The following is a 24820-nucleotide window of genomic DNA, read 5'->3' on the forward strand; positions in this document are numbered from 1 at the left end:
GCCCTTTCTTACCAAGTCCTTTCCTCACTCCTGAGTCCTAAAGTAATGCCTTGGCACGTTGAGGAGAAAGTGACACTTTGAGAATGAGGAACCATTGCAGGAAAACATTCAATAACAGATTTATTTTCATCACAGAAAAACTGATAGGCTACTACAGGATTCTCTAGACATGGGATTTCACCAACTATCTTTCTTTCCTCAAACCGTGGCAGAAATGAACTGCTTTATAGTGGTGAATGTGGTATTTTCTGGTTTATTTGAATAGGGACATGTACAAACACATTAACACATTTAATAAACAATAATCTGATGCATTGCACCATAGTGTATAGCTCATACTAGTTTTCAACACCTGACTAGAGGTGTTGATTGTGCTTCTGGAATATGGTGAGTCATTGTCAGTGGTGTAAAGTACTTAGGTAAAAATACTTGAAATACTTGTCTTTGTCCAGCAACCGGCTCAGAGGCTCACAGACTGTTGATAGGTGTGGCATGAACTTTGCAATGAGAGGCTGTACACCTTTTGCATCAGACGGGTTTGGCTTGTCGAGGATCACTCTGTCTTTGTCTAGGTCCGGCTTCAGGCCTTTGGCCGAGAGAATGCGACCATGGAAGTGGACATCTTTCACCTTGAACTGCAGCTTCTTCAGGCCAAGGCGAAGCTTAACTGATCGGTATCGCTCCATCAGTGCCAGGAGCTTCACATCGTGGTCCCGTTCTGCTTCTTCGTCTGTATCACCACAGCCTACGACCAGGACATCATCAGCGATGGGTTCAATGCCTTTGAGCCCAGCCAATAACTTGTGCTGCTTGCGTTGGTATATCTCAGGCACAACTGAGACACCAAGCTTGAGCCAGCGTTTCCCACCCTAGGGGGTCTAGAAGGTAGTCATGAAGCTGCTTTCTTCGTCCAGCTTGCATTGAAGGAATGCATCTGGGGCATCCACCAAGGGGCGGCATGGTAGCCTAGTGGTTAGAGCGTTGGACTAGTAACCGGAAGGTTGCGAGTTCAAACCCCCGAGCTGACAAGGTACAAAGCTGTCGTTCTGCCCCTGAACAGGCAGTTAACCCCCTGTTCCCAGGCCGTCATTGAAAATAAGAATTTGTTCTTAACTGACTTGCCTAGTTAAATAAAGGTTAAAAAAAGAAAGAAAAAAAGGTGGAAATCCTGGCCTTGGGAAGCTTGTAGAAGACATCCTCTAGTGTCTGCATGATGTAGTGGGATCGTTTCAGTGCTTGGTTCAGATGCTTTGGGTCGATGCAGACCCTCAGCTTCTCTGTTTTATTTCACTTTGACCATATTGCTGATCCAGTCAGTTGGTTTCGTCACAGATGTCATGTGGCCATCGGCCTCATACTTGTCCAGCTGGGCCTTCACAGCCACTTTCATTGCAATGGACACATTGCGAGGAGCACATGTGATGGAGTGATGCTCTCATCCACTTCAAAGTGTACCTCCCCAGGCACTGATTCAACGGGCATGTTGAATACATCGTCATATCTGCTGAGTAGTTGTTCTTTGGACAGGGGTCCATGCTGGACATGATCCACGATGTGCAGATCATTTGGTATCATACTGTACACATACCTAAACCTGAACTAAATACTATGTCAGGTATCATACAGTAGACACACATGAACCTAAACAGTCCCAGAATAACAGCAAATGACCTTGTGAAGATGCTGGAGGAAATGGGTACAAAAGTATCTATATCCACAGTAAAACGAGTCCTATATTGATATAACTTGAAAGGCCGCTCAGCAAGGAAGAAGCCACTGCTCCAAAACCGCCATAAAGAAGCCAGACTACGGTTTGCATGTTTGGAGGAAAAAGGGGGATGCTTGAAATGTGCAGCACAAAACATGGTACAAACATTATTTGGTATCATACTGTACACATACCTAAACTAAATACCATGTCAGGTATCATACAGTATACATACCTAAACCTGAACTAAATACTATGTCAGGTATCAGGCGTTTGCTATGTAGAGCCTGAGAGGAGAGAATGTTGACTGGTTTTCACAATCTCAAACTCCAGCTTGTTTTTGCGTCCACAAATTACACATTCGGTCACAAAGATGCCCATAGAGCCCATTAGCTCTCCTGAGTACAGCTTTAGTCTAGTATCACTGGGCAAGAGGTGTGTATCAGGTGCCAGGTTGATTTTGCCTTTGTAGCTCATTACGTTGCTTGTTGTGTAATCGTAGTGTCACAAACCATTTCTTCCCTCTTGAGTGTACAGCCCCAATTGATTCATGCATGTAAATGTCACATTCACTGTTCTGAAACTGAGTGATATCATCAACACAGTAAATCTTGCCCTCACTCACCCGTCTTTTTCTTTTGAGACACACTTTTACAAAGTGATTATTAGTTCCACAAGCTCTGCATGGTTTTCCGTAGGCAGGGCAGTGCTCTTTGCCTCGTGCCTGTGTATTTTCACAGTATTTACATCAATGCAGGTGTAGCAGCACGGTGGCTAGGAAAAACTCCCCAAAAAGGCCAAAACCTAGAAAGGAACCAGGCTATGAGGGGTGGCCAGTCCTCTTCTGGCTGTGCCGGGTGGAGATTATAACAGAACATGGCCAAGATGTTCAAATGTTCATAAATGACCAGCATGGTCAAATAATAATAATCATAGTAGTTGTTGAGGGTGCAGCAACTCAGCACCTCAGGAGTAAATGTCAGTTGGCTTTTCATAGCCGATCATTGAGAGTATCTCTACCGCTCCTGCTGTCTCTAGAGAGTTGAAAACAGCAGGTCTGGGGCAGGTAGCACGTCCGGTGAACAGGTCAGGGTTCCATAGCCGCAGGCAGAACAGTTGAAACTGGAGCAGCAGCACGGCCAGGTGGACTGGGGACAGCAAGGAGTCTTCATGCCAGGTAGTCAAGAGGCAGGGTCCTAGGGCTCAGGTCCTCCAAGAGAGAGAGAGAAAGAAAGAAAGAATTAGAGAGAGCATACTTAAATTCACACAGGACACCGGATAAGACAGGAGAAATACTCCAGATATAACAGACTGACCCTAGCCCCCCGACACATAAACTACTGCAGCATAAATACTGGAGGCTGAGACAGGAGGGGTCAGGAGACACTGTGGCCCCAGCCGATGATACCTCCGGACAGGGCCAAACAGGCAGGATATAACCCCACCCACTTTGTCAAAGCACAGCCCCCACACCACTAGAGGGATATCTTCAACCACCAACTCACCATCCTGAGACAAGGCCGAGTATAGCCCACAAAGATCTCCACCACGGCACAACCCAAGGGGAGGCGCCAACCCAGATACATGCTATGGGGTTCTTCTCTGTCTTCACCGTTCATGGTGAATTACTCTGCCATGATTTGTTTTGTCAGAATGTCTGCCTGGCAACAGCATGAACAGTATCAACGTTGGTGCATGGGGTCTCGATTTCCATTGCTCTCATTAAAAAATACACAACTAAAGATCGAGGCATCCGTTTTTTCTCTAAGTAAGAAACTATTCAAGAATTTACTGGATTAAAAAATGGTAATGGTCATTCTGATTAATTACACCAACAGAAAAATACACTTTTATTTTTTCTCCTACACAGCAACTGTAGTAGGAGAATCATCAGCGAGCATCTTCTGGATCCGAAATGTATATGATATAATTTGATATTTTAAAACATTCGCGTGGAGAAAAAGCTCCAGGAATAGATAGCTTTATCATCGAATTACCTGCTGAATGGACTTAAAATATAGTTCATTTTTATTGTCCAGGTTCACGATCAGAAATAGTTTTGGTAGTTTTTCTTTAAACAATCAGTGTATACTAGATACATGGGCTCCGATATGGTTTGATTAGAGAACGAATTGAGATTCAGTTTGATGCGATATGATTCTATGCACTGTTGCATGAACACATTAATTTCCCATTCTAAATGAATATCTGCTGCTGATGTAGATCATGAGCTAGATTTTTTTATTTCACCTTTATTTAACCAGGTAGGCTAGTTTAGAACTCTCAATTACAACTGCGACCTGGCCAAGATAGAGTTACACATGGAATAAACAAGCATAGACTCAATAACACAATAGAAAAGTCTATATACAGTATATGCAAATGGCGTGAGGAGTTAAGGCAATAAATAGGCCATAGTAGCGAAGTAATTACAATTTAACAGATTAACACGAGTGATAGATGAGCAGATGATGATATGCAAGTAGTGATACCGGTGTGCAATAGAGCACAAAAGTAAAAACAATATGGGGATGAGGTAGGTAGATTGGGTGGGTTAGCTGATGTTTTAAGTTAGTGAGGGAAATAAGTCTCCAGCTTAAGCAATTTAATTTAGATTTTTTTTACATTTAAAAAAATACATTTTTTAGATTATTATTTTTAGTTTTTTTGCAATTCATTCCAGTCACTGGCAGCAGAGAACTGGAAGGAAAAGTGGCCAAAGTAGGTGTTGGCTTTGGGGATGACCAGTGAGATATACCTGCTGGAGCGCGTGCTACAGGTGGGAGATGCTATGGTGACCAGCGAGCTGAGATAAGGGGGGACTTTACCTAGCAGGGTCTTGTAGATGACATGGAGCCAGTGGGTTTGGCGACAAGTATGAAGCGAGGGCCAGCCAACGAGAGCGTACAGGTCGCAATGGTGGGTAGCATATGGTGCTTTGGTGACAAAACGGATTGCACTGTGATAGACTGCATCCAATTTGTTGAGTAGGGTATTGGAGGCTATTTTGTAAATGACATCGCCGAAGTCGAGGATTGGTAGGATGGTCAGTTTTGCAGCATGAGTGAAGGATGCTTTGTTGCAAAATAGGAAGCACATTCTAGATAACTTTGGATTGGAGATGTTTGATATGGGTATGGAAGGAGAGTTTACAGTCTAACCAGACACCTAAGTAGTTGTCCACGTATTCTAAGTCAGAGCCGTCCAGAGTAGTGATGTTGGACAGGCGGGCAGGTGCAGGTAGCGATCGGTTGAAGAGCATGCATTTAGTTTTATTTGTATTTAAGAGCAATTGGAGGCCACGGAAGGAGAGTTGTATGGCATTGAAGCTTGCCTGGAGGGTTGTTAACACAGTGTCCAAAGAAGGGCCAGAAGTACACAGAATGGTGTCGTCTGCGTAGAGGTGGATCAGAGACTCATCAGCAGCAAGAGCGACATCATTGATGTATACAGAAAAGAGAGTCGGTCCAAGAATTGAACCCTGTGACACCCCCAGAGACTGCCAGAGGCCCGGACAGCAGACTCCCCAATTTGACACACTGAAATCTATCAGAGAAGTAGTTGGTGAACCAGGCGAGGCAATCATTTGAGAAACCAAGGCTGTCGGGTCTGCCAATGAGGATGTGGTGATTGACAGAGTCAAAAGCCTTGGCCAGATCAATGAATACGGCTGCACAGTAATGTTTCTTATCGATGGCGGTTAAGATATCGTTTAGGACCTTGAGCGTGGCTGAGGTGCACCCACCACCAGCTCTGAAACCAGATTGCATAGCTGAGAAGGTATGGTGAGATTCGAAATGGTCGGTAATCTGTTTGTTGACTTGGCTTTCGAAGACCTTAGAAAGGCATGGTAGGATAGATATAGGTCTGTAGCAGTTTGGGTCAAGGGTGTCCCCTCCTTTGAAGAGGGGGATGACCGCAGCTGCTTTCCAATCTTTGGGAATCTCAGACGACACGAAAGAGGTTGAACAGGCTAGTATTAAGGATGGCAAAAATTTGGGCAGATAATTTTAGAAAGAAAGGGTACAGATTGTCTAGCCCGGCTGATTTGTAGGGGTCCAGATTTTGCAGCTCTTTCAGAACATCAGCTGACTGGATTTGGGAGAAGGAGAAATGGGGAAGGCTTGGGTGAGTTGCTGTGGGGTGTGCAGTGCTGTTGTTGACCGGGGTAGGAGTAGCCAGGTGGAAAGCATGGCCAGCCGTAGAAAAATGCTTATTGAAATTCTCAATTATGGTGGATTTATCAGTGGTGACAGTGTTTCCTATCTTCAGTGCAGTGGGCAGCTGGGAGGAGGTGTTCTTATTCTCCATGGACTTTACAGTGTCCCAGAACTTTTTTGAGTTAGTGTTGCAGGAAGAAAATTTCTGCTTAGAAAAGCCAAGGCTAGCTTTTTCAACTGCCTGTGTATAATGGTTTCTAGCTTCCCTGAACAGCTGCATATCACGGGGCTGTTCGATGCTAATGCAGAACGCCATGGGATGTTTTTGTGTTGGTTAAGGGCAGTCAGGTCTGGGGAGAACCAAGGGTTATATCTGTTCCTGGTTCGAAATTTCTTGAATGGGGCATGCTTATTTAAGATGGTTAGGAAGGCATTTAAAAAATATATCCAGGCATCCTCTACTGACGGGATGAGATCAATATCCTTCCAGGATACCCCGGCCAGGTCGCTTAGACTTTTTGATAATTTGTGAGATTGAACTCTGAAGATGAGGGGCAATCAATTCACATATGGTGTCCAGGGCACAGCTGGGAGCTGAGGGGGGTCTATAACAGGCGGCAACAGTGAGACTTAATTCTGGAGGGATTCATTTTTAAAATTAGAAGCTCAAACTGTTTGGGCGTAGACCTGGAAAGAATGACAGATCTTTGCAAGCAATCTACTGCAGAGATAGCAACTCCTCCTCCTTTGGCAGTTCTATCTTGATGGGAAATGTTGTAGTTTGGTATGGAAATCTAGGAACTCAGATACGGCAAGGACATCAGGGTTGGTGGAGTGTGCTAAAGCAGTGAGTAAAACAAATGTAGGAGGCGGCTTCTGATAACATGCATGAAACCAAGGCTTTTTCGAAGTTAACAAATGAGTGCCTGGGGACACGCAGGACCTGGGTTGTGTGTGTGTGTGTGTGTGTGTGTGTGTGTGTATGCGTGTAAATGATGTATGTCTATATAGGCACCTGAGCTGAGCAATAGAGACTAGGCATCTACCACCCCACTCAATGTGGTCTACGAGCATTTCGTATTATTCTGTAAGTAAATCCAAGGTACTGCATTCAGTATGGATATGCAGTGGCGATTTTAGCATGTAAATCTTGGTGGGTGAACAAAAAAAATTGTTTTAGATGCATGACAGCAACGCCAATACAACACTATGCAATACACGAATTGCACTATAATGGTGACAAACGGTGCCCACAAACTGTTAGGGCCTACATAAAGCTGTCCCAGCAGTGGAGCTTTCTTTTCAGCACAATTGCGTAAATCATTATCACTGCTACACCTGGCTATCAGTAGAGCTTTGTCTGGCAGCGAAATGGTTAATTCATCCTCATTTACTGCCCTTTAAAAAAACATAGCTGATATGGCTGACTTGCTTTAACAAATGTGGTTTCTACTGACAATTGAGTTGTACAAACTATGGCATAAGGGGACAACGAGCAGATGAGGCAATCTGTAATTGAGTACAACATTAATGAGCGGACGCAGTCAATATAGCTATTTGTTCAGCACTTTTGAAATGTACAGCGACAGAATTCAGAACATGGGCCGTTCTTACAGCATTCTCCCTGTACACCAAGTCAGTACCATAGGATAAAGGGGGCATATAGGCAGACAATGAAAGCTCTTACAATATTCAATGATTACATTACTCTAAAATAGGCTACATGGGCACCATCAAGTCAGAACAGTAGGGGGGAAGGGACCAAATTATTAGGGTGAGGCACATGGGCTACTAACTGCTTACTACATAACATTACTTTCTTAGCTACAGTTTACATATCTCCCTGTCATATTACATCATTTATGCCGCTGCAAACAAGACATTTTTGGACTCCACTTGTTGTGCCGTGCTCACTTGAACAGGAAGGTGGCGGTCCTTGTGGACAAATTTTTCATCAGTCTGGCATTTCCTGGATTTATGGTGCTTTCAAGAAAATTGGGAACTCGGGGAAAAAACAAGGTTGAATCATGACGTCAGTGATCTTCAGGTCGGAGCTCTAGAAAGAGGCCCGAGTTCACAACTTTGAATTCCGAGTTGAATAACTGTTCAAAAATGTATTTTTTTTCTTCCCCCCAGAGTTCCCGGTTGTCTTGAACTCAATAAAGTCTGAGATTTCCAAGTTTCTAGTCGCATTCCAGAATGCGGCAGAAGGCAAGCTGGATTGACAGCATGGCCAATCTATTCAAACTTTTCTGGCCCATGGTGTTGAATGTTTATCCTTTTAAGCTTGGACCACACACCCTCTCCACTGAATAGCAGGCTAATGATTGCTTTGCAACGCTTGCAGTTAGCTACTGATTCCTTCCAAACCACTCATTGTTGAATTTGCAATTTCCAACTTGTGTAATGTTTATGGTCGATGAGCAGCAATACATTTTATCTATAATTGCTCTTCATATGACAAGGATTTGCCAGCAGACTGTCACCGTGATTCATGAAGATGACTGCTTGTCTAGCTTGTCTAGCTTGCTAGCTAAAAGTTTGAAAGTATGATGTTGACATGATCAGTCAGATCAATTTCTGTGGCCAATGACCTTGAGCCTTCTTGGTTGGGCACTTCTAATGTAACTATGGCAGCACCCATGGGACTTAAATTTGAGGTCTCGATGTATATTTTGCGGTTATGTGGTGTCCCCATGAGTGACAGAACATTGAGCCAATCACTGCACAACTAGAATACATTACCAACCCCTTTTTTACATTGTTTGCAAACTGATATGTGACACGTATTAATGCCAAAATAACACGCTAAACAGAACCTGCCCCACCTGCTCTGAATGACGGGTCACCACTCATATGTTACGTTTCCTAATGTGTGTATTCATTTGTGGATGTCCAATTATACATTCCGATTGATTTGTTACGAATTGCAGATTAATTTAGAATAGAAAATGGAACAAATCTTAGTGCATTGATTTACATCGCATCAAACCATTCTCTAATCAAACCGCATCGAATTGTGTCAAATAAAAACGTAATTCCTGTATCATATCGCAGACCAAGTATCTAGATACGTATCGAATGGAATAAATGCACACCCCTAATATTTTGATTTAGCTGACAAACACTTGCCGCGAATATTGAAAAATAATTTGGGGAAATATTTTTCACCCTGTAACTTTAAGTAATCATTTAGAAGTGGATGAAAGGAATGCACAGCAGTACAACAGAGGTCATCTTTGTCTAACATGTTTTATATGCTAATTAATTTTCTCTTTGCAGACCGATGGCAACTTTGTGCTCTACGGTTGGGGTCGGGTTGTCTGGGCATCAAAAACTGTGAACAAAGATGCTCAGAGGCTCATCCTCCAACAGGATGGCAACCTGGTTATCTACACCATACAGGACCAGCCCATTTGGGCAAGTAACACCGCCAGTTGCAACAATACACAAAGAGGCCACCTCACCCTCACTGACAAAGGTACCCTGGAGCTCTACAGAGACCGAAAGGTGATCTGGACATCGTAACATCGACCGGCCCAACAATGCACAAAGAGGTCACCTCACCCTCCCCGACGAAGGTGCCCTGATGCTCCACAGTCCCAGAAATATGGTCTGGTGCTCTCGTGAGGACACTAGTAATGAGGCAGAGTAACAGCTTCACTTGACCATACCTGTCTACATCTACCACTAAACTGTATTCAAAAGCCTTGAGGCTTTTTAACCCTTTGATTTGGTCAAATAAAAATGTATCGACTTAAAGTAGTCGTTTGTGTTGCAATTTTGTGTCAGGTACTCTCTATATTCAAAAGACAAACATCACTGACTTTTCATGAAGAAAATAGCTGTATTGGCTCATATAAAAAGAGAACATGAGATCTGACTGTTTTTCATGTATATTTTTATTATGAAAGACACTATCATGCATCACAACAGAATAATTTATGGAGGGACACATACACAACTGCAACGTTATAATCCATGTATGAGTCTGTCTTGGCGTTTTGCTAGTGGCCTTGATGTCGCATGGGCAGCACCATCGAGGGCTTCCGCCATTTTAAAGTGGTCAAAGTAGTCAACTGAGTGGGGATTCCTATGGGTTGTAGCCTCAATGGCGCTGCCCATGCTGTCACAGATATAAAGATGAGTCCTATCTCTATGGGTGTGTGGGCCCATGTGTGATGTTACAGGAAGGCACACAGTCTCTCCAGTACAGAAGGGTTTCTGTTGCTGAGGAAGATCAGTTCTTTCTTCCCTTCCTCTGTCTGACCTTATAGAGAGAGATCTCTCAATCAGTTCAACATGTCATAATCTAAACCATCAAACAGTGGTGAAAGTGAATATCTCTTACTGTGTGGGTGTTGTAGCCAGTGGCGGTCCAGGTAGTAGAGGTAAGAGCTCTCAAACTCCTTCTCACTGTAGAGGGAGACTGGTACTGGGACAAACGGGTCCATGCTGTCAAAGCCCTCCTGTAGGAACAACACAGAGGATGAGGATGTTTTTAATAGGTGAACTTCTGTTTCTATTTGACTGATGATGCATATAAACACATCAGAAGGGTCTTGTCCAAAAACATCTAGATCGTTCCCTTGTTAGCCCAGATCAATAGACACCAAGGGTTAGAGGTAGTTTTTGGACTGGACATACAACATTAACCAGGATGTAATCATGACTCCTGACCTCTCCCAGCAGCTCCTGGGGCAGGTAGGCAGAGCTTGGAGCGTAGAGAGATCCTGTCTGAGACAGCGTGGCGATGACCGCCCCTCCACACTGAGGAGAGAGAGGGACAGAGGTGTCAATCACAATCATGTAATTTTCTAATGTCTATTAGAGGATAACCACCATGCAGTTCTCACCCAGTCATTGCTGATCATCTTCCTCAAGTTATGAACCAATGTCAACTCCTCTGGAGCCACCTGGCAGAGAGGAGAGACACAGAGAAAGTAGAGAGTGAAGGGAAAAGTGACGGGAGAGAAAGGTCAGTCAAGTAAGCAATCTTTACACAGAAATTACAAAGACAAAAATGGAAGCAATATAAAAATCAACATTTTTTAAAGATCCACAGTGAGGTGAATGAATGTATTAGTACAGGGCTCTTGTCCTCCTTCTTGAGCGTGGTCCTTCCCCAGAGACCGTTGACTCCATCAACAGCCACAGCCAGCCTGAAGCCCCCCTCTGTCCCCCCAGCCTGCAGCCTCAGCTCCTTTAGAACTGCCCCCACCACATCACTGCTGCTCTTCACACGAGACACGCCCTGGGGTGAAGAAAACACAGCTTAACAATGATACGTGGTATGAGATTCTTAAGAGAAGTGCACTGAACCATTTATGTTTCAGAACTGGAGCCCAGACGCAAGGCGTCCACATGATTCCCAGCCAAAACAGGTCGGAACAGTTTCTGCATATATTATATATATATATATTATCATTTCTTTCTGGAGGCAAGCCGAAGTCGGTAGCTGAACTCTACACCCCTTCGTAGGGATTCTGCAATAAAGTTTGTTGTCATTCAACAAGAGATTACTTGTTTTCATGCACATGTTTTAATTGAAAAATACTGCACAATACATCTTAGTTAAATATAAAATTGCATGACTAAGATCTCCTTGGCAAAAACGTCATAACAGAGTAAGTTATTTTAGATTAATTCTGACTACGGCATCTTAAACATGGACAAACAGCACTAACATTTTCTCATTTTTCAAGTGAAGGTCTTTTAAGGGAGCATGCGAGCACACTCGTTCGGTTCGCCGAGCCAAGTTCGGCCAAACTGAAGGATGCTGACGCCTTAATAAAGGGCACGTTGACACTGGACTCACCATGTCCACCAGCTCCCCTAGTGGCCGTCCCTCCTCAGTGCTCTCTCTCTTCGTCCACACGTACCTCTGCCTCAACTTGATCTAAAACAACAAGGGGAGACACAGTCACAAATACAGGATGCCTCAAGGAGTAAAAATATGCTCAACAACTGTGTGCAATAGTATTTAAAATTACATCTCTGTACCCCACACACACAATTATCAGTAAGGTTCCTAAGTCAAATAATGAATTTCAAGCACAGATTCAACCAAAGGCCAGGGAGCTTTCCCTATGGTTCACAAAGGGCACCTATTGGTAGTTGGGTAAATATACAAATAAAACAGACATTGAATATCCCTTTGAGTAAGGTGGAGCTATTATTGATGCACCATCCAAAGTGTAAAATTAAACCCACAACGATACAGGCGGCAATCCTAACGTAGTTTCCGGAGAGGCAGGAACCGCTCAGGGATTTCACCATGAGGCGAATCGTGATTTAAATAAAGTTTGAGTTTAAAGGCTGTGATAGGAGATAACGGAGGATGGATCAACATAGTAGTTATTTCACAATACTAACATAATTGATAGAGTGAAAAGAAGGAAGCCATCCTGTTTGCAATAAGGCACTAAAGTAATACTGAAAATGAAAGAAATGTGGTATGAAATTAACTTTTTGTCCTGAATACAAAGTGTTATGTTTGGGGTAAATCCAACACAAACACATCACTGAGTATGGTGGTGGCTGCATCATGTTATGGGTATACTTGTCATCGGCAAGGCCTCTGGAGTTTTTTTTTTTAGGATAAAGAAGAAACCGACACTGGGAAACAAACAAAGCCAAATATATACTGGAATTGCTTACCAAGATGACATTGAATGTTCCTGAGTGGCCTAGTTAAAAAATAAATAAAAAATAGGCAAATATTGTACAATCCAGGTATGCAAAGCTCAGACTTACCCAGAAAGACTCACAGCTGTAATTGCTGCCAAATGTGATTGACATGTATTAACTCAAATCAAAATATTACTTTTTTTATTTTCCATGAATTAAAGAAATAACATGTTTCTTCCACATTGAGAACTTGTGTAGATCGTTGACAAAAAACAACAATTAAATCATTTTTAATCCGGCTTTGTAACAACAAAATGTGGAAAAAGTCAAGGTGTGTGAATAGTTTCTGAAGGCACTGTATCTTACTTCTAATGTTAGGATTAGGAGATGGTAAACTGATCCTAGATTTGTTCCTACAGGCAACACATACAGTGCCAGTCAAAGGTTTGGACACACCTACTCATTCCAGGGTTTCTTTCTTTCATTTACTATTTTCCACATTGTAGAATAATAGTGAAGACATCAAAACTATGTAATAACATATGGAATCATGTAGTAACCCAAAAAGTGATTACAGCTTTTTGGGTTTGTACGGTGTGCAAAGCCTTGACAGTTTTGCACACCATGTGTCCAAGCTTTTGACAGGCACTGTACCTGGCGCCCACTATCTATCTATCAGAGGAGGGGCTACCTTGGAGAGGAAGTGTTCATTGGTGGTTCTGAAGTTGCGTAGCCAGTTGGAGGCCTGTATTGGCTGGTCAAAGCGGGAGGCGTGGTAGGAGGAGGGCAACAGCTCCTTACAGTTCTTCACCCACAGGTGGGCTATGGAGAGGAGATTATTATCATCATCATCATCATCATTATTTTGTGTGTCTGTGTGTATGCCATGTCGGGGTGTGTGTGTGTTACCATCTGGTATGTGTAGTACTAGCCATCCCTGTGTGGAGCAGTAGTGGACAGTATGACAGAGAGACATGGTCTTCCCACTGCCCTTCACCCCATCTACACAACCAGTCAAGGTCAACACAATACAGGGAGACAACACAGGTCATACAGAGGTTCGGGGATGACTGTGTGTACAGTCGTGGCCAAACGTTTTGAGAATGACACATTCATTTCCACAAAGTTTGCTGCCTCAGTTTGTATGATGTCAATTTGCATATACTCCAGAATGTTATGAAGAGTGATCAGATGAACTGCAATTAATTGCAAAGTCCCTCTTTGCCATGCAAATTAACTGAATCCCCCCAAAAACATTTCCACTGCATTTCAGCCCAGCCACAAAAGGACCAGCTGACATCATGTTAGTGATTCTCTCGTTAACACAGGTGTGAGTGTTGACGAGGACAAGGCTGGAGATCACTCATTCATTTTGATTGAGTTCGAATAACAGGCTGGAAGCTTCAAAAGGAGGGCGGTGCTTGGAATCATTGTTCTTCTTCTGTCAACCATGCTTACCTGCAAGAAAACACGTGCCATCATCATTGCTTTGCACAAAAAGGGCTTCACAGGCAAGGATATTGCTGCCAGTAAGATTGCACCTAAATCAACCATTTGTCGGATCATCAAGAACTTCAAAGAGAGCGGTTCAATTGTTGTGAAGGCGGCTTCTGGGCCCCCAAGAAAGTTCAGCAAGCGCCCGGACCATCTCCTTAAGTTGATTCAGCTGCGGGATTGGGGCACCACCAGTACAGAGCTTGCTCAGGAATGGCAGCAGGCAGGTGTGTGTGCATCTGCGCGCACAGTGAGGCAAAGACTTTTGGAGGATGGCCTGGTGTCAAGAAGGGCAGCAAAGAAGCCACTTCTCTTCAGGAAAAACATCATGGACAGACTGATATTCTGCAAAAGGTACAGGGATTGGACTGCTGAGGACTGGGGTAAAGTCATTTTCTCTGATGAATCCCCTTTCCGATTGTTTGGGACATCCGGAAAAAAAGCTTGTCCGGAGAAGACAAGGTGAGCGCTACCATCAGTCCTGTGTCATGCCAACCGTAAAGCATCCTGAGACCATTCATGTGTGGGGTTGTTCTCAGCCAAGGGAGTGGGCTCACTCACAATTTTGCCTAAGAACACAGCCATGAATAAAGAATGGTACCAACACATCCTCAGAGAGCAACTTATCCCAACCATCCAGGAACTGTTTGGTGAAGAACAATGCCTTTTCCAGCATGATGGAGCACCTTGCCACAAGGCAAAAGTGATAACTAAGTGGCTCGGGGAACAAAACATTGATATTTTGGGTCCATTGCCAGGAAACTCCCCAGACCTTAATCCCATTGAGAACTTGTGGTCAATCTTCAAGAGGCAGGTGGACAAACAAAACCCCACAAATTCTGACAAACTCCAAGCATTGATTATGCAAGAATGGGCTGCCATAAGTCAGGATGTGGCCCAGAAGTTAATTGACTGCAAGCCAGGGCAGATTGCAGAGGTCTTGAAAAAGAAGGGTCAACATTGCAAATATTGACTCTTTGCATCAACTTCTGGTAATTGTCAATAAAAGACTTTGACACTTGTGAAATGCTTGTAATTATACTTCAGTATTCCATAGTAACATCTGGCAAAAATATCTAAAGACACTGAAGCAGCAAACTTTGTGGAAATTAATATCTGTGTCATTCTCAAATGTTTTGGCCACGACTGTATATTAAATGTGTAAAGGTACACTGAGGTGTGATCAGGTGTAACTGGTAGGGTAGGATACAGAGTAGGTAGTGCAGGGTGGGCTTGCTGTAGTCAGCTCTCTTCAGGTGAGATATCAGCTCTAGAGCAGGCTGCCTCACCATCACACAGCCCTCGTTAAACGTCTTCACCTGGACACGGGTACAGACAGTCAGTCATACTGTAACACACACACACACACACACACACACACACTACCTGTTGTTGGTATCGTGGAGGCAGGCCATGGGGGAAGACAGTGTGGAAGTGGGAGGGGGGCACAGTGTAATACTGCCCTAGGTGCTGTTCTGACTGACAAGCCTGGGGACAGAGGGAGATGAAACATCAGTACCCTCCACACTTATTACCACATGCTACAGAATAAAGTGTGGTTGATTATTCCACCTACCGGGTCGTTCTCCTGTGTTCTGAAGATGGAGAATGTCTCCGGTCTCATCTCCATGCCAACCGCCTCCTGCTGCTGGCCACACCCACTGCAATGGAGCGGCCGCACCTGCGCTACCTGTCCGTGACATCATCACATTCCACAGGTAAGAAGCAGGTGTAGAGCGTCTATCATAGTCCAAAACGTGTACGCCTAAGCACAGCAGTGTTCTAGAATTTAGAATGAACTACGGTACAGTGGTGAAGCTCAAAACACATTTTTACTAGTACCAGAAAGACATCTCCAGAAAGACATGTACTGTATATGTAGCGCTGACTTTTCAAAATGCATTGATCACATGGAAACTGACATCCCAATGCATCTTAAATGTTAATAAATATTCATAGCTAGCACTAGCTCAAGATGTCCTGTTATGGCTGCTGCGAATTTTCGAAACTTTTTGTTAAAAATCGCGCAACATTTCAACGTCCTGCTACTCCTGCCAGGAATATAGTATATGCATATGATTAGTATGTGTGCATAGAAAACACTGAAGTTTCTAGAACTGGTTCAATGGTGTCTGTGACTATAACAGAACGAGTTCCGTGGTCAAAATCGCAAGAAAACCTGATCACAAAATCGACAAAGAAAAAATCCATCCGCCAGTCTCGGTATTGTCTATAGCTACCCATAATAGATGGGACTGGGCTTGCAGTTCCTACAGCTTCCACACGATGTCGCCAGTGTTGTGATTTCCAGGGAACTTTATCCTTGGTCAGATGAGTGATATGCACATCCTGTCTTTGGGTCCGCAGCTGGAAAAAATGGAAGTGAGAAAGTGGGCTCTGTTTTCCAAACTTGTAGCTATTGAATACAGATCTCTCCGTGATCAATTTGATCATTTATTAACGTTTACTAATACCTAAAGTTGGATTACAGAAGTAATTTGAAGTGTTGTCAAAGTTTATAGGCAACTTTATGAATTTTAAAAAATGACGTCGCGTTGGGAAACGTGACTTTTTCCCTGGATTTCACGGTGTTCATAAATGGACATTTTGGGTATATATGGACCGATTTAATCGAAAAAAAGACCCAATTGTGATGTTTATGGGACATATAGGAGTGCCAACAAAGAAGCTCGTCAAAGGTAATGAATGTTTTATATTTTATTTCTGCGTTTTGGGTAGCGCCGGCTACGCTAATTTCTTTGTTTGCGTCCCCTTCGTGTGTTTCTGGGTGCTGCATGCTATCAGATAATAGCTTCTCATGCTTTCGCCGAAAAGCATTTTACAAATCTGACATGTTGGCTAGATTCACAACGAGTGGCTTTAATTAAGTACCTTGCATGTGAGTTTTAATGAAAGTTTGAGTTGTATCGAGTACAATTAGTTAGCGCTCTGGAATTTTCGCTGATTTGGTTCCTGTACAGGCACAGCAGCCGTAAAAGGCATAACCTCCCCGTTACTCCTTAAGGTCCAAGGACCTTCTGTTATTTTCAGAGGTGGACTGGCTCTGGCAGCCAAAACCTCTAAACGCCAATTGATTCTCAAATGCGATACTAGAAAAATAAAGCCCTTTACTTTTATATCACATCAAAATAATTTAACAAATGCAAAATACACATACTGTACACCACAGGAGGATGGTGGCACCTTAATTGGGGAGGACAGGCTCGTGGTAATGGCTGGAGCGGAATTAGTGGAATGGTATAAAATAAATAAAACATGGTTTCCATGTGTTTAATGCCATTCCATTAGCTCCTTTCCAGTCATTATTATGAACTGGCCTCCCCTCAGCGGCCTCCACTGCTGTATATTTTTATTTAACCAGTTAGGCTAGTTGAGAAGAAGTTCTCATTTTCAACTGTGACCTGGCCAAGATAAAGCCAAGCAGTGCGTGATTAGAATCACAGCCGTATATATTCCCCCCCAAGCAGACACATCGATGGCCCTGAACAAACTTTATTTGACTCTATACAAACTGGAAATCACATATCCTGAGGCTGCATTCATTGTAGCTGGGGATTTTAACAAGGCTAATCTGAAAAGACTCCCTAAATTGTATCAGCATATCGATTGCGCAACCAGGGCTGGTAAAACCCTGAATCATGGTTATTCTAACTTCCGTGACGCATATAAGGCCCTCCCCACCCTCCTTTTGGAAAAGCTGACCACGACTCCATTTTGTTGCTCCCTGCCTACAGACAGAAACTAAAACAAGAAGCTCCCGCGCTCAGGTCTGTTCAACGCTGGTCCGACCAATCTGATTCCACGCTTCAAGACTGCTTTGATCACGTGGATTGGGATATGTTCCGTATTGCGTCCAACAATAACATTGACGAATATGCTGATTCGGTGAGCGAGTTCATTAGAAAGTGCTGTAGCGGTATTTATTAGAGAGGGGTAAAGAAAGATTTTGTTCGGGCGCCAGGCAGATATTAACCATGCCGAAAGGAAAAGAGTAGAATAGAGAGAGTACCACTACAAGACCCACACACATCAGCAGAAGAGACTGCCTAGAGTGTAGCCTGTTTACCAGATAGCCAGTGGAGAGAAAAGAGAATACACACCATATAAAACCCACATCACAGCACAGGGGTAACCCCAACAAGAATCCCTCATATTATTATTATTATTATTATTATACTAATAATGGCAGAGCAATTTAATAGCAACTTCATACAAGAAAGAACCCAGTCATCAACAGAGGATTTGCAATAATATGTATTATCGTCCAGTGGAGGAGTGCAGAGGGTATGAATGTTCATCGACACAACAAAGGCCTTAAAAATGTCCACAGTCTTCTCGGCCACATGTCATTAGTACACCTCACCTCAATACAGTTCACATAAAAATACACAACTTGCAAGCAACCTCCCTTTTAACTAAAATGTCCATCCAAATACTTCTGGCTGGGCAATAATAGTAAAGCTCTAATGAACTTCAATGGGAAGTGCATTTGAAAAAGAGAGTCTGTTGCAGGGTAAAGCACTGGAACGAGACGGAAGAGAGAGAGAGAAAAAGGTCTTCAGGCCTGCCGGTGTACTGTCTGACTGTCCGATGGTTTGTATGTTAAAGCTTCGCAACAATGTTGCTACTAATCAATGCGATCCATAACGGGCGCGGTCCCAAAAAACCCCAACCGCGATCACACCGATGATTGAGTTAAATACTTTATAAACTACAAACGCTTAAAACAAACAAAACTTCTGCCGCACAGCACACACAATCAAACTGTCACACCACCCAAGAGCCCCTCCCCAAAGAGCTGAATGAGCTCTCTTTATTTCCTCCTTCCTTACTGCTCATGCGCTCTTAAAGTGGCAGTGCACGGTGAAGGCTCCATGCAGATTTCGCCACAGTGCATTGACGATGTCGTACCCATAGCAACGATTAAAACATTCCCAAAAAAGAAATCATGGATTGATGGCAGCATTCGCGTGAAAATGAAAGCGCGAACCACTGCTTTTAACCAGGGCAAGGTGACCGGAAACATGACCGAATACAAACAGTGTAGCTATTCCCTCCACAAGGCAATCAAACAAGCTGAGCGCCAGTATAGAGTTGAAATAGAGTCACAATTCAACGGCTCAGACACAAGAGGTATGTGGCAGGGTCTACAGTCAATCACGGATTACAAAAAGAAAACCAGACCCGTCGCAGACCAGGATGTCTTGCTCCCAGACAGACTAAATAACTTTTTTGCCCGCTTTGAGGACAATACAGTGCTACTGACACGGCCCGCAACCAAAACCTGCGGAATCTCCTTCACTGCAGCCAATGTGAGTTAAACATTAAACGTGTTAACCCTCGCAAGGCTGCAGGACCAGACGGTATCCCCAGCCACGTCCTCAGAGCAGAGCAGTTGGCTGGTGTGTTTACAGATATATTCAATCAATCCTTATCCCAGTCTGCTGTTCCCACATGCTTCAAGAAGGCCACCAGTCCCTGTTCCCAAGAAAACTAAGGGAACTGAGCTAAACGACTACCGCCCCGTAGCACTCACTTCCGTCATCATGAAGTGCTTTGAGAGACTAGTCAAGGACCATATCACCTACACCCTACCTGACACCCTAGACCCACACCAATTTGCTTACCGCCCAAATAGGTCGACAGACGACGCAATCGCAACCACACTGCACAAACCCATCTGGACAAGAGGAATACCTATGTGAGAATGCTGTTCATCGACTACAGCTCAGCATTTAACACCATAGTACCCTCCAAACTCGTCATCAAGCTCGAGACCCTGCGCAACTGGGTACTGGACTTCCTGACGGGCCGCCCCCAGGTGGTGAGGGTAGGTAACAACATCTCCACCCCGCTGATCCTCAACACTGGGGCCCCACAAGGGTGCGTTCTGAGACCTCTCCTGTACTCCCTGTTCACCTACGACTGTGTGGGCATGCACACCTCCAACTCAATCCTCAAGTTTGCGGACGACACTACAGTGGTATGCTTGATTACCAACAACGACAAGACGGCCTACAGGTAGGAGGTGAGGGCCCTCGGAGTGTGGTGTCAGGAAAATAACCTCACACTCAACGTCAACAAAACAAAGGAGATGATTGTGGACTTCAGGAAACAGCAGAGGGAACACCCCCCTATCCTCATTGATGGAACAGTAGTGGAGAGGTTAGTAAGTTAAGTTCCTCGGCGTACACATCACGGACAAACTGAATTTGTCCACCCACACAGACAGCGTCGTGAAGAAGGCGCAGCAGCGCCTCTTCAACCTCAGGAGGCTGAAGAAATTCTGCTTGTCACCAAAAGCACTCAAACTTCTACATATGCATAATCGAGAGCATCCTGTCGGGCTGTATCACCGCCTGGTACGGCAACTGCTCCGCCCACAACCATAAGGCTCTCCAGTGGGTAGTGAGGTCTGCACAACGCATCACCGGGGGCAAACTACCTGCCCTCCAGGACACCTAAACCACCCGATGTCACAGGAAGGCCATAAAGATCATCAAGGACAACAACCACCCGAGCCACTGCCTGTTCACCCCGCTATCATCCAGAAGGCGAGGTCAGTACAGGTGCATCAAAGCAGGGACCGAGAGACTGAAAAACAGCTTCTATTTCAAGGCCATCAGACTGTTAAACAGCCACCACTAAAATTGAGTGGCTGCTGCCAACACACTGACTCAACTACAGCCACTTTAATAATGGGAATTGATGTAAAATATATCACTAACCACTTTAAACAATGCTACTTAATATGTTTACATACCCTACATTACTCATCTCATACAGTGGGGCAATAAATATTTAGTCAGCCACCAATTGTGCAAGTTCTCCCACTTAAAAGGATGAGAGGCCTGTGATTGTCAGAGGTACACTTCAACTATGACAGACAAAATGTGGAAAAAAAATCCAGAAAATCACATTGTAGGATTTTTGATCAATTTATTTGCAAATTATGGTGGAAAATAAGTATTTGGTCACCTACAAACAAGCAAGATTTCTGGCTCTCACAGACCTGTAACAACTTCTTTAAGAGGCTCCTCTGTCCTCCACTCGTTACCTGTATTAATGGCACCTGTTTGAACTTGTTATCAATATAAAAGACACCTGTCCACAACCTCAAACAGTCACACTCCAAACTCCACTATGGCCAAGACCAAAGAGCTGTCAAAGGACACCAGAAACAAAATTGTAGACCTGCACCAGCCTGGGAAGACTGAATCTGCAATAGGTAAGCAGCTTGGTTTGAAGAAATCAACTGTGGGAGCAGTTATTAGGAAATGGAAGACATACAAGACCACTGATAATCTCCCCCGATCTGGGGCTCCGCGCAAGATCTCACCCCGTGGGGTCAAAATGATCACAAGAACGGTGAGCAAAAATCCCAGAACCACACGGGGGACCTAGTGAATGACCTGCAGAGAGCTGGGATCAAAGTAACAAAGCCTACCATCAGTAACACACTACGCTGCCAGGGACTCAAATCCTGCAGTGCCAGACGTGTCCCCCTGCTTAAGCCAGTACATGTCCAGGCCCGTCTGAAGTTTGCTAGAGAGGATTTGGATGATCCAGAAGAAGATTGGGAGAATGTCATATGGTCAGATGAAACCAAAATAGATATTTTTGGTAAAAACTCAACTCGTCGTGTTTGGAGGACAAAGAATGCTGAGTTGCATCCAAAGAACACCATACCTACTGTGAAGCATGGGGGTGGAAACATCATGCTTTGAGGCTGTTTTTACATAAAGGGACCAGTACGACTGATCTGTGTAAAGGAAAGAATGAATGGGGCCATGTATCGTGAGATTTTGAGGGAAAACCTCCTTCCATCAGCAAGGGCATTGAAGATGAAACGTGGCTGGGTCTTTCAGCATGACAATGATCCCAAACACACCACCGGGTAACAAAGGAGTGGCTTCGTAAGAAGCATTTCAAGGTCCTGGAGTGGCCTAGCCAGTCTCCAGATCTCAACCCCATAGAAAATCTTTGGAGGGAGTTGAAAGTCCGTGTTGCCCAGCAACAGCCCCAAAACATCACTGCTCTAGAGGAGATCTGCATGGAGGAATGGGCCAAAATACCAGCAACAGTGTGTGAAAACCTTGTGAAGACTTACAGAAAACATTTGACCTCTGTCATTGCCAACAGAGGGTATATAACAAAGTATTGAGATAAATATGTATTTAGTCAATAACAAAGGTTTTTCACCATAATTTGCAAATAAATTCCTTAAAAATCCTACAATGTGATTTTCTGGATTTTTTTCTTCTAATTGTCTGTCATAGTTGAAGTGTGCCTATGATAAATTACAGGCCTCTCATCTTTAAGTAGGAGAACTTGCACAATTGGTGGCTGACTAAATACTTTTTTGCCCCACTGTATATAGTACAAGTGAAAAGTTTAGCCACGATTACTCATTCAAGGCTCTTTATATTCTACATTGTAGAATGATAGTGAAGGCATCAAAATGATGAAATAACACATGGAATCATGTAGTAACCAAAAAAGGTGTTACATTTTATATTTGAGATTCTTCAAAGTAGCCACCCTTTGCCTTGATGACTGCACACACTCTGATTGTGTTTTGGCCAGGTCATCTGATGCAGCACTCCATCACTCTCCTTCTTGGTCAAATTGCCTTTTCACAACCTGAAGGTGTGTTGGGTCATTGTCCTGTTAAAAAACAAATGATAGTCCCACTAAGCCCAAACCAGAAGAGATGGCATATTGCTGCAGAATGCTGTGGTGTCCATGCTGGTTAAGTGTGCCTTGAATTTTAAATAAATCACTGACAGTGTCACCAGCAAAACACCCCCACACCATCACACCTCCATGCTTCACGGTGGGAACCACACATGCGGAGATCATCCGTTCACCTACTCTGCATCTCACAAAGACATGGCGGATGCAACCAAACATCTCAAATGTAGAATCGTCAGACAAAAAGGACAGATTTCTACCAGTCTAATGTCCATTGCTCGTGTTTCTTGGCCCAAGCAAGTCTTCTTATTGGTGTCCTTTAGCAGTTGTTTCTTTGCAGCAATTCAACTTGGTCTTTTACCAAATAGGATTATCTTCAGTATACCACCCCTGCCTTGTCACAACACAACTGATTGGCTTAAGCGCATTAAGGAAATAAATTCCACAAATAAACTTACCAAGGTACACCTCTCGATTGAAATGCATTCCAGGTGACGATGTCATGAAGCTGGTTGAGAGAATGGCAAGTGTGCAGAGCTTTGAGCTTTTCATTGTTTTAATGTCGTCACCATTATTCTACAATTTAGAAAATAGTAAAAATAAATAAAAACCCTGGAATGAGTAGGTGTGTCCAAACCTTTGACTGGTACTGTATTTTTATTTATTTATTGTTTCTTGCTGATATGCAAGATAAGGAAGTGATGCAGGTTAATGTTCAGACTGAGTGTTGGGGCTCTTAACTAAACATCCCCATATAGAAGATGCCTTCGTCCAATGACTTATGTGTAATGGAAATGAGAGTTGAGAGTCAGCACATAACAATTAGGTATAAGGGACTATAGTATTAGTGCAAGCCTCAAGCTTTCTTCAATCTATTAATCAATCAGGCACCGACAGTTGTAGCTGCTTTGTGTGATGTATTGTTCTCTACCTTCTTGCCAATTTGTGCTGTTGTCTGTGCCCACAAATGTTTGTACCATGTTTTGTGCTGCTACCATGTTGATTTGTCATGTGTTACTGCCTTGCTATGTTGTTTTCTTAGGTCTCTCTTTGTGTAGTGTTATCTCTCGTCGAGATGTGTGTTTTGTCCTATATATTTTTTTAAATTCCAGCCCCCGTACCCGCAGGAAGCTTTTTTGCCTTTTTGGTAGGCCGTCATTGTAAATAAGAATTTATTCTTAACCGACTTGCCTAGTTAAATAGAATAAATAAAGCTATGAATGTCATTGGATCTTGCACCATGGACTCACCGTTTGTCGTAATCTCAAGGATAGTCTCTGAAGGGCCATGGTCTGGAACATGAATAAGTACATAAACCCAGGTCAGTTTACAGTTACACTGGTGCCATCTGTACTATTGCAGGGGCGACCTTCACTGTAAAATAATTACTATGTTATTAGGACTAGCAATGTAATCTAAACTCAATAGCAAGCTAACCTTGCATTAGCTAGCTAGATATCTGCTAGCAAGACACTGCAACATGCATCCTTGTTTTACAGTAACGTTACACTGCAGCAAGACTACAACAACAATTTACCAATTAATTCATTAAATTCCAAATGAAAATCCAAACAGGCAAGGTCATGTAGTTTTAGACGGTTCAGGTCTATTTTGAAAATACTGAAGAGTTGCACAATTTCGGTCGAACTGTCACGGTGCTAAATCCGTGGTAGTCGCCATTTTGGTTTGTAGACGAAGGATGTTACGTAGAGAGCTCAAATATGCGCATCGTTTGCGCAAATCCAGATGTCATCCACAGTTTTTTTAGAGCACGGTGGTCTTATTTAGAACCAGTCTGATTTAAAAATAAAAATAAAAAATCCATATATACAAAATAAATAGAGTCTACAGTTGGATAACCGAATGGTGGGTGATGAGAATAGTTGGCCTAAAATAGATATGTCAATGGACCTAGGATTTATGCCTATAGGTTTGCAATTGTTATGACAGGAGGGGGGGGAAACCTCTATAAACATTCTCAGTATGATTCTATGCAAGATGGTCCCATAAATTTCAAAGTGGAGTATGCAGGAATGAAACTGAAAAAAATATATTGTTTTCGTTAGTAAACATAATTATAGCCTTAGGCCTAATATTTGCCATTCAACTACAA

At 43.4% G+C, this 24820-nt stretch overlaps 1 protein-coding gene across 3 annotated transcripts; it reads right to left on the bottom strand.

Annotated features, from left to right (window-relative positions):
- Nucleotides 1-239: 239 nt before the first annotated feature.
- LOC135520699 (small ribosomal subunit protein mS29-like) lies at nt 240-24400 on the bottom strand. 3 transcript variants are annotated; one of them, XM_064946448.1, is made up of 13 exons: nt 24245-24400; nt 23958-23999; nt 15569-15682; nt 15379-15480; nt 15203-15311; nt 13408-13500; nt 13190-13320; nt 11687-11767; nt 10958-11122; nt 10725-10784; nt 10549-10638; nt 10220-10337; nt 240-2918 (listed from the first exon to the last, which is right to left on the bottom strand). In XM_064946448.1, exons 2-13 carry the CDS (start codon nt 23994-23996, stop codon nt 2905-2907), a joined length of 1116 nt encoding a protein of 371 aa, XP_064802520.1. In that variant the 5' UTR covers nt 23997-23999; nt 24245-24400; the 3' UTR covers nt 240-2904. The 3 variants fall into 3 exon arrangements, with proteins under 3 accessions (XP_064802520.1, XP_064802519.1, XP_064802521.1); XM_064946447.1 differs by lacking the exon at nt 240-2918 and adding an exon at nt 9753-10138; XM_064946449.1 differs by lacking the exons at nt 240-2918; nt 24245-24400 and adding exons at nt 9753-10138; nt 23166-23215 and having other exon boundaries at nt 23958-23976.
- Between the last annotated feature and the right edge of the window lie 420 nt (nt 24401-24820).

The sequence above is a fragment of the Oncorhynchus masou genome, chromosome 29, assembly GCF_036934945.1.
Source record: "Oncorhynchus masou masou isolate Uvic2021 chromosome 29, UVic_Omas_1.1, whole genome shotgun sequence".
Classification (NCBI taxonomy): Eukaryota; Metazoa; Chordata; class Actinopteri; order Salmoniformes; family Salmonidae; genus Oncorhynchus; species Oncorhynchus masou.